This window comes from Bombus impatiens, unplaced genomic scaffold, assembly GCF_000188095.3.
Source record: "Bombus impatiens unplaced genomic scaffold, BIMP_2.2 scf_0672, whole genome shotgun sequence".
Classification (NCBI taxonomy): domain Eukaryota; kingdom Metazoa; phylum Arthropoda; class Insecta; order Hymenoptera; family Apidae; genus Bombus; species Bombus impatiens.
In genome coordinates, this window is record NT_177091.1 from 78,627 (window position 1) to 89,571 (window position 10,945).

General features: G+C 40.3%; 1 protein-coding gene across 1 annotated transcript in view; it reads left to right on the forward strand.

The window, feature by feature from the left end:
- The window catches only part of LOC100747736 (aryl hydrocarbon receptor protein 1), a 160,195-nt gene that overhangs the window by 53,304 nt on the left and 95,946 nt on the right, over positions 1 to 10,945 (forward strand). Inside the window, exon 2 of the mRNA XM_033322834.1 lies at positions 8,116 to 8,306. Coding sequence (XP_033178725.1) covers positions 8,116 to 8,306 — 191 coding nt within the window. The remainder of the gene's footprint in view (positions 1 to 8,115; positions 8,307 to 10,945) is intronic.

Here is a 10,945-nt window from a genome sequence, read left to right on the forward strand (position 1 = left end):
GCCGCGCCGTGGGCCGATCGGCCACTCTCCGCTGGAGTTCGCCGAGTTTTTGCTCGAATCGAGCGAATCTGTTGCCCCAGACACTGTTTTGCCTTCATTTACAGAGCTCTCGGATGGCACGCTGGTCGAGAGATGTTTTCCAATGAAATTGATTGATTAAAATAAAAAGGGGTGTTGAGGATTTTAGGCTAGCGATGGAGAAATATTTGGCGTTTGGTAAAACAGTCCCACTTTTTGTCATTTCCTCGGTTTCACTGGGCAGCTGCGCGATTAATGTTCAACACACGAGAACGAAATGACTTTATTTTCATAAGTTAACATATGTACTTTGTATATTTGCGAAAGAACGGAATGCGATTGATGGTAAATTGTAAAGTAAATTTTTCAAAATAATGTTTGCCGAGTCATCATTTTTCTATGTTTTCAAATCGTTTGCTCACTTAGATCTGACGATGACTGACTTAATTCCACCGCGGTCTTCCAATTTTTCTCTCTTCGTTTTTAATAAAAAACGATTCCGATTTCGATTCCGTCGAAAATGAGCGAAAAATGCGGTTGGGTTAAGCGGAACAGAGACTTTGACGTGGAAATTTATGTAGTTCGTCATTAGATAGATTTTATATCGTACGAAACTAATTGTATTTTAAAAATCCCGAATATTATGGCTTCGTAAAGAGACGAGTTTGAATCTTCTGTTGAATTCGAGGACTTCGGTATCGAACTTCATCGGCTATAAAATGTGAAAGAAAAAGGGAAGTGGAGGTTGCGGACAGGTTCGATGTCCATGGTGAAGGATGAAGCGCGAGGGAAACTGACGACCGCGAAAGCGGCTTAACAGCTGCATTTGCATTTTCGTTGTCGAGGTCTCTTTGACGAAGACCACTAATTCTGGCGTCGGCCGACATATGGTCGATTATTCGCCACAGGATGTCGAAAGTCGCTCCGGCCGGCATCAGCGGCGCGCTCTTTCTGGTCGCCGCTTACGAAATACCACGTTGACAGGCGAATGCACTTCCGCTCGTTTCGAGTCTCCGGCGAATTCGTTGCGTGGCCGCGGTGTGCCTGAAAATTTCCGTGTGTCGCTCGAAAAATCTCCTATGAAAGAACAAATAGAAAGAACAGAGTTTAAATACTACAATTCTCTAGTATTTGTATATAATTAGTTCTAAGAATTGTGGTTCTAACAATTTTCTAGGATTTCTGCGATATATTTCTGAGAATTCTATTTAATAAACTTTCCCCTTTATTATTAACGTAGTTTTAACTTTCGCGAGAACATTATTCTGTAATTTTGCAATTCTTAGAAATTTGGATCGATAGGTAAAATTACATACGGTGGTTCTTAAAATCCGCACTTTTATCCGGAATTTAACTGGATAAATTTTAGGCGAACGAGGAGTGATTTCTGAGAATCTGAATTCTCTGTAATTATTAAAAAAGAAAAAAAAAAAAACAGAGGTAGACACACGTCGTTTCCGGTGAGTGTGGAACGAAATTTTCATTTTTCCATTAAAAGGTGATTATCGTGAGCCAGCAGCCGGCTGAATCGTTATCTGCAACGCGGCGACTCGTAATTCCTTCGCCACGTGACCGATACTCGCTTATCGTTCTGCGAGATCTGATCCGATAAGATCGATTTTCGAGAAGCCGACCACACGAAACGTAATTAATAAACGACGATGAAATGCTACTCGACGACAACTTCTGATTAATTATTAGCCGTATTATGAACTTTTACAATTCATTCGCCTTGTAGAAAATGATAAAAGTCTCCGTCACTGTACTCTTAATCCTAAATTTATTTCCGTCGTTTAAAAGTCTCCCCTTTTACCCTCAACTCAACGAAGCAGGCCTTCTTCGCCCCCTTATCAACGCCAAAAAATTCAACATCTTCTAATTAATTATCAATGGACGAACAATGTTTATAAATAGATTTATGAGAAATTTAAAGATGCAAAACTGTGTGGAATGCATACGATAAAATATACACGATAAAACGAATGAAATATTCAAAGTATAGTACTCTGTGTAATATCGTAGGATATTTAACGAGAGAAGGAAAGCCCCCATTTAAATTTCATTTCTATAGTCGCGATCCTGAACATATGTAAATTTGCATAAATATCCGTGGTACAATTATTCGCCTTATTATCAATTTCTGCAACCCGTTTCGTCTCTCCGGGACAGCGACGAAGGATTTTATAGCTATACTCTTTGTCCTAAATTTATATCCGCCATTTAAAAGTCACTGTTTCACCCTGTATTCGACAAATCTAGCTCGTCACCCCGTATCAACCCCAAAGAAATCGAACTCTGTTTCCTACTTCAACCCCTGAGGAAACCGAGCTCTGAGAGGTTTACGGCTCGGTTCAAGGTCGATGCCAGGCATTCCTAGACGCCACCCCCATCCCTATCGCCGTCCAACCGAGTATATCACCATCCCAGGAAACGGGCTAGCATCCCTTGCGTGGTGGGAGCTTCCATTGCTGCCCCATGCTGTCTGCCACCCCGGAACTTCACTGGTAGAGCGTCTCTACCCTCGAAAATCCATAGTGGACCCACCCTTCGTGGCGCCTGCGCGTCTCTCCTCGTTCCGTTCGAACGATCAACCCCCTTTCCACCCTCTGTTGGGTTGGCCTCTCTGCTCTTGCGAAGAAGGACGTCAACGAAGCGACCGAGCTTGACGCGGCGAGCCATTAAAGGGCCGAAGGAAGGGACGAAACGGATACGCAGACGCTGCTGGCCCGAATAAAAGGGTGGACGAATCGTAGGGATACGGAGGATAGAGCGGATATAGTTGGGGGCAAAATGGCGACCTTGTTCATGAAATTTCTTCTTCGATGCTTGAAACGTTTTTTAAATTTTGGATGTTGGCCTCTTCGAACGAGGATTATAAATCGCAGGCAGAATTCGAGAGATTTATAAATTACAGTTTAATCACAGTTGCTTTAATGTACTTATTATGTATTATTATATTTTACTGTAGTTGGAGGCGAAGGATTTTCCAAAGGGTGGATGGAAACGAGAAATTTTTCGACGAACCGGTCCTTCGAGTCTTGAAGAATTTTAATTCTGACGTGCGGAAACTTTCGAATGACTCGAGAGTTTTACAAATCGCATTGTGGAAATTTATTCTATCGCCGGGGAATTTTCTTTACGTAGATAGATTTCACTGTGTGAACAGAGATGGGGAATTGTACAGAAGTGGAACTAGCGGGGAACTAAATTGTAGAATCTTTTAACGAAGTGGTTTCTTCTCGAAGAATTTTCCACTTCACTCGAAAGATTACACGTCACAATTCTCAGATTATTCCGGTATTTATTTCGCTCTACTTTACACCGAGGAATTTTCTAATTTATGGAAATTGGACAGCCCACTCTAGAGATTTTTAATAATTGATAAGCTTTGTGAGTGGTTCGAAGGTTGTCTCGATATTCATTCTACCGTGGTTCCCGCTTGCATCGATCTCGAGGGGACATTGAGTATTTGCCGAAAAGCGAGCGTGGTCGAGGGTAGACTAATCTAGAGAGGGATTCGTAGGGTTGATGGATTCGAGGATAGCGTGCTGGCCCGTCAGATCGCGCCACCTTTGATTCGTGTTATTTAATTCTAATCAAACCAAGGTCTGCTTCGTATTTGTCCTACCTCGTGAAACAAATAATATAGTTTTCCTGGAATTTCATTTTCCAGCCGAAGTATGCTCAGTCAGGATTTTCTACGCAGAGAAAATTTAAAGTTTCTCCAAAAGAAGATCCTGTTTCTTCGAACGAATCGTTCGGAGGTTCTTCTGTAGGAAAACGCGATGAAAGTAAGGTTTGCCAACGAAGAGAAGGCTGGAAAATCGCTATAGAGCCTTAGGGTAACGATCGCGATAACGCAGCCGGCCATTAAACAGCGGACTGAAGTATGCGCGCACATTTCGAATGCGTAACCGTGTTACGGTTCGTAGGGTCGACATGTATGTATCTACGCAATTGGCCTAGCTTGGCTTGCTAGAAGGGTTCAAAGGGATCATTTATCGCCTTATCACCTGGTTTCGCTAAATATACAATTACTAGATTTTACTCTGTTTGCAATCTGATTGGATGCTCTAGATTCTTCGCGTCCTTAAAGTCCCCTCGCTGCATTTATGCATTTGGGTTGTTTAGTACCAGGTTATTAAAGCTCGATTAATCGATAATATACTAATAATATAATTCGTTGAATTCCAATGAAAAACAACTTCTCTTATTAATATTTTGTAATACAGGAGAACTTGTCGAGGGACAAACAATTTATATGATTGGAGTTTGTTAATTTGCCTACTCACGTTGTGATAGATGGAATCAATCGGCAAAACTTCAGTTAATCGGATATGTTATTGAAGTTCGATATTTACGAGAATATTCTATCTTATAATATTAATTTCCGATATAAATATTCGTTCGGAGAAAAATGACCTGATTATTCCAACGACCGAATAGTCAAGGTTTCAGCGTATTATTTTGCGACAAACTGGCGATAAATTCGAATACAACAAATCGTATAAAGTCGCGAAACAGTCTGAACGATCCCAATGAGAGACAATTACGTTCTAATTGCTGCATTGTCACATCAGTTTCATTCTCCTATGGCGAACTTGCGGTTTGAGGACGCATTGAAATGCAGTTTTCTGCCGCGCAAAGTGCACGGTTCGCGTTGCTTTCTTCCCACGCCGCAGCAGAACAAAAGTCGGTTACGTAAACGCGTGTCTCATTCATCGGTTTCCCTCTGGGACATTGTTTCGCGAAATCTATAATTTATTTTTTCCATTTTTGCCTCTCGTTTTGTTCATTATACGTCCGTCATCGTGACACGGTCATCGAGACACGCTGATCCAATCGCCGACCATTCATATACCATGTATACACGTACTTGCATCAACTACCTCATGCTCCACTGAATAGAAACTATGTATGTACTGGATTGTTCAGATATCTCGCATTTGATGCAAGTGGAAAAAATATGATCGAATGAAATGTCATGTTTTGTTTTCAGTCGAATACTAAGAAAACATTAATGAGAAGGATGCGGAATTTGTTAATTCGACGAGGTTTATTTTTTAACAGGGCAACGTTGTCCCTCGCGTATTCACGAGGAGTAAGCAGAAAAACGTTAAATTTTCATTGGAACATTGAATTTCGTTCATTAAACGTAACATAGCCACACTGTCATTTGTTTCTCAATTTTCATAAAATTCTTTTAATTACAAAGAATTTGTCACAGACTCGAAGCAACTGATTGTTGAACAGGATGAAAAGTCTTTTGAAAAAAGATCTCGTGATAGTCGAAGCCCGGTAGTTTGACAAAATGTATCGTTTAAGAAAACACTCTAGTAAAATAAGAAGTTTCTGAACAATCTGATACACGAATTTATGACACGATGGAAGTACCTTCGGTTGGAAATATCTTTAATCGCTGGAACTATTTCGACGCAGTTCGACCGAGCTTCGCTGAATTACTCCATTCGTCGTTAGTCTTGACGATTGCAATTAGTGTCATGAAATTACACGGAGTTCGCGATTCCGTCCTTGACGAGTTCCTTGAATGAACACGACGCGTCAGGCGATCTCAGATTTAGTCAAAGAATTTCGTGTCCTCTTCGAATCGAATCGTCCCAGCTTGGAACGATCCCCCTCTTGACAGATCGAGAAACAGAGCTGGACAAAATGGAAAAGCAAAACCTGGGGAGAAAGGGTAGAAAGAAGAAGACGGTAAAAAAGAATGGAGACAGAGGAACGAAGTGGCACGGCCCACGTGGCACTCCTTTCCTCCCGTCCTCGTCCCGATAATTAACCGTGTTTTGCACGCCGGGGAACGCGCGAGCAGCCGCGAAAGAACAAAAGGCCGACCGTGGGTCCTAATGGTATCTGAATGAGACTATTCCTCGAGGACCTCCGTCCGTTCCTCGTCCCGGATAATGGATTCGGTGTCATCTAATAATTAATAGAGTTCTTCTCGGTGCTGCCGCGCGCACTCGTAGGCACCGACCGCCTCGTATGTGGACGGCAATCTCATTCATCACGCTTTCTAACCCCTAAGCATTTTAATTAAGGCCATCGCCGTTTTTCCCTCCACCTTCCTTTCGTTCTTTCCTTCTTTCCTTCTTTCCTTCTTTCCTTCTTTCTTGCCCCGATTGTCCCTTTTTCCTTAGTGGCCACCTTTTGCTCGCGATTCGCGTGCTTTTGATAAAAGAAAGGTTGCTCGGTGGATGAGGTACAGAGGAATGATGGATTTTGATTAAGACGATGGTATTTTTTCTTTTTCTTTTGGATTATGGCGGAGATGTTTCGTTAGGTTGATATTGAATTTTATCGAGATATAGACTAGATCTCAACTGTTTGTTTGGAAGATGACCGGAAGAATATTTGTCTATCGAAAGGTAACGATTATTAGAGTGTTTGAATTGTATATTTATGGGAAAATCAATTTTTACGTGTGTCGCAATACTGATGTTTTTTTTTTTTTTTAGAAATCTCGGTTTTTATGAAATGAGAATTTGCGTAAATATCCGCGGTTTAATAGTCATTGTTAAGCACGAGATCGCCATAGGCCGCGGTGCTTCAATGAGGTTCGGTACTCGTTCGGCATGGGGCCTCACTCCCATGGTGGAAGGTTCAATTAAACAAACAGTTTGTACTCGATCCGTAACGCTTGATTTTTCGTACGTGTTTCGTAAGCACACATTGGCGTCGATACCTTTATCCCTTGTGCCGAAGCAAAATATCCTATCTTTGTATCTCTTTATATTTACACTAACATTTATAAACAGGAATTTTCATTGTGACGTATTTATTGGTCTACGTTTGTGCAAATTCATATGTTTGTTAACGCCACGGGGAAATAAAACCTAAGCAAAGATTTATGTATGAAGATTCTTCGTCAGTATAATAGATAAAAATTGCCCAGAAGTTGAATTGAAAAGTATAGGAAAATGATGACATTATACGCGCTGTGTTTTTAAATGTTCCGTGGAATTTACTATCGTTTGTCATTTTCTTACAAAGTAGAGTATTGGTTTCATCCGTATCGTTTAGTGGTTGGTTCAGTCCATACTTAGAGAAAGTGTAATTAGTCAGTTTGATTTCTGAGAAGTCGAATCATTCTCAAATATATCATTATCAAATGTAACATAAGCGACTTTGGTTAAACTTAATATTTTCCTTTATTTCATCGAACTTGTTTCGAGCCAATGATTTACAAAGTACAGATATTTCTTATCTTAATCGACGAAAATACTTGTTAGAAAAAGATATTCGCGCAGTGGTTACGCCATTGGAAGCTGATCAGACCACCGCGTGGTAGTCAGCTTCCACGTGTCATAATTATCAAACAATTTATGCATTTTATGCCTCGTTTGCGGATAAACCGAAGAAAGAGCGAGACGAAAGTAGGAAAGGTAACGGTGGAACGAAAGAAAAACGAATGGGAGAGAGTGCAGATGCGAGAAGTATTTTGTAATAACTATACTTATTCCGAGGAATTCCGGACTGTTGAGTGGGCATATCGGTCCGCAGGGTTTCTCCGCGTGTCAATCAACCCTTGGATAGTGGTTGCCTTTAATTATCGAGATCCTTCGCTCGTAGGCCGCCTGTTGTTCGAATCTCGAAGGTGGCCGAGGAATTTCTGCAACCAGTCGAACGTGAACACCGTAGGATCGACGATTATCTCCATTACTTCGGCTAATTAAATCGACCTGACGTATCAGCTTTTTTTCTCTCGTCAATTTTTCATTCGAAGAAATTTTCGCCAATGATAAAATCATGTGTCGTATGTTAGCAGAAAAGTTCAAGCGTAGTTCCTTCTTATATTTGCATTAGGTTGCCACTCGGTGAAAAGTTTAACATGAAATTCTAGAAAGAGACATTCTTGCTGATTTTCTGCTATTCGTTCGACTGTCGCTATATTCCTCCCTTCTATTTTCTAGCGGTATTTCTCATTTACAAACTGGCCTTTTTATAACCAACTACCGTAAAATCTATGATTTTGGACAGCAATTAAGAAAATAGGTAACCGACGAAACGCTGTAATTGTAGCAGGACGAAGAAAACGGAATTAATAAGAAAAGCTGATATATTTAATTGTTTGTTTTATAGCTTAAAACCACCGCAAAAGGATGGGGTAACGAAGTCGAATCCCAGCAAACGGCATCGCGAGCGACTAAACGCCGAACTGGACACTCTGGCATCCTTGCTTCCGTTCGAACAAAATATTCTCAGCAAGCTTGACCGACTCAGCATCCTCAGACTCAGCGTCAGCTATCTTCGAACGAAGAGCTACTTTCAAGGTAGGTCTCTAATTAGGTGAATTATTTTCAACAAGAGCGGCGATAAATCTTAGTTTCACTTATGAATATGATGAAACGTTGGAAAAAAAAGAGCATGTATTAAGAAGATGATTAAGTAGTTGATACGTATTATTAACTACGAGAAAAGCGTCCGTCGTGAAGATGGCGGTTGGATACAGAGATTTCTTGCGAGCCGCGTGCTCTCTGGCTAAACATCGTTGCGCATCCAGGAGCATTAGCATCCTCGAATATCCCCGCGAACACGCGATGCTGTCGTTACTCTGTCTCCGAGGAAACAATAAGATTCAAAAACAATGGCTGCTGTTCTTCCGCGATCCTGCAATTCGTCTGTTCACCGTCAAACTTCTCGGTCTCCTCGGCAACCATTGTGATTCACGCCGCTATTGTTGGATTATCGCATTGTGCAAGATGTTACGGAGAAAGTGGTCGACTATGCAAATGCATGCTTTTCCTATTTTTCTCGTTTCCTTTCCTGGATTTGGGAGAAGACTGGAAAAGTTATACAGAGATCGTATCGTTGTTCTTTACGTTGATGATATGATAAGTACGAGTAGACCGCGGATTTTTATACATTTATGCATTTATGGAAAATTTGACGACGCAAAAGTGCATATGACATGCAAAAATATAGAAAATATTCAACGTATAGTACTTTTTACAATGCTTGGTAGGTTAAGCAATTTTCTACTCAAATATTACTTCTTTTTCTTTTAGTTACATTCGTAAAAATACGAATTTGCATAAATACCCGCAGTCTAATTACGTATGTGATAGATTAGAGAACTCTTGCTTACATTTTTTCCCTCTGGATTTGAGATAATAAAATATTTCACCAGATCGTATCATCCCTTTTACGAATACACTGATTTATACATTATTTATACATTCGTGTATATTTCAGATTATTTTGAAATCATGGTACTAATAATAATCGTTATAATGTAACTTTTCCAGTTTGAGTTATAACTGTTACGATCACCGAATTGATACAAGACGAAAACAAAAAAGGGTGACATTCGATCAATTTTACCGGAGAGATAAAAATTTACACATTTATGGTTACGACATAAGGAGGCAGATATTCTAACGACATGAAATATGGTTAATACAAATCGTCTGCAGGCGGTAAATCATAAAGGAATTCTAAAGTTACGAGCTAGAGAAGATTGAAATCGCGCTAAATGCAGTTAAACGTCAGTGCAAATTTCCATATCGATTCCGAACGGTTCCTGGATAGACGAAAAACGAGCAGAGCCGCGGAACAAGCTGTTCTGTATAGAGCATAGGCAAGGTTTGCCAATCAATAGCCTGAAAATCCGTCGTAAAAAGATAAGCCCGGTTATTACGAGAAACTCGCGGCGCTCATTTGCCCGAAGGTTGTAATTTCTGTACAAAGAAGAGTTTATAATCCGTTCGTGACGCGGAATCGTAACATTGCTTAACCCATTTGCATTGCTTATTCATAATTAGTCAAGATATCCGCGCGGCTATGACATTTTTAAATTTTAGGTCAGCCCAGATACCGTCCCGGTTATATAACGATACGCTTTGCCAGAACGAACAGCGGATAATTTTCGTTAGAATTCAATTTACTCGTCTCAGTTCGATCGAACTTGTCCGTCCGATCTCGATGATTCGATTTCACCTTTGCCTCGTTCGAATCGTTTAATCGAACGATTGAGATAAATTGATCCGCATCAGCGTGACCCAATTTCTCCTGGTTCCATCGCAGGATTGCTAATGGCGTGACTGTTTAAGATTACAGTCTTCAAGGTTACTTTACTTATCGTTATTTATTTAAAAAGCTGGGCAAGGGCAACTCGACAGACGGTTCGCAAGGTAAATTATAACTTGTAAATGAAAGGAATCAGCTTCAATTCTTTAGCAGAGAAATGTGTGCGATACAAGCCAGGATAGGTACAACGAGGTCATAGGTTAAGCCATCGAGAAAGGACACGTACAAAACTTGGGATTTCACATTGGTATTGTATATTTTACTCCCTTTAAGATTTTTTACAATACAAACGAAGGATTATTTACTTCTAACGGCATTTTCTCCTATTTTCAAGAAGAGTAATTGATAATGTTAACTAATATTTTCAATCAGTTGGAACATGACGAGTTAGGTGTTGCACAGTAAGACCCTGATTGTCGGAACCAATAATGACACACGTTGCTAGGATAGTCATCAAGTTGATTATCAGTTAGTATCCTCGTAGAACGAGAAAATACCATTTATTTTTATTTTCTAAACAGAAACATACACTTTTGAAGAAATGTAAAAAGTTCTTGTTTCTCGATCTGTCTCACAAAGGTTCCTCCCCAAATTTTCCATCGACTCATCAAAATGGTTCATCGATGCATATTCCAACGATCAAACTTTTACTCTATTGCTATAAATCTTAACTGCGATATATCGCATACAGTACACTATCTGTCTAGCAAAAATTTAGAAACTTGTTACGACCCTGACCAAGGATTCCAAATCGAGTAGAAAATTCTTCTCGTCGAAGGAAAACAGAGGAGAAAAGAGAGAGAGACAGAGAGAGAGAGAGAGAGAGAAAAGAAAGAAAGGGGTCAGAATTATGCAACTGCATCGGTGGCGGCAGGAGCGCGGC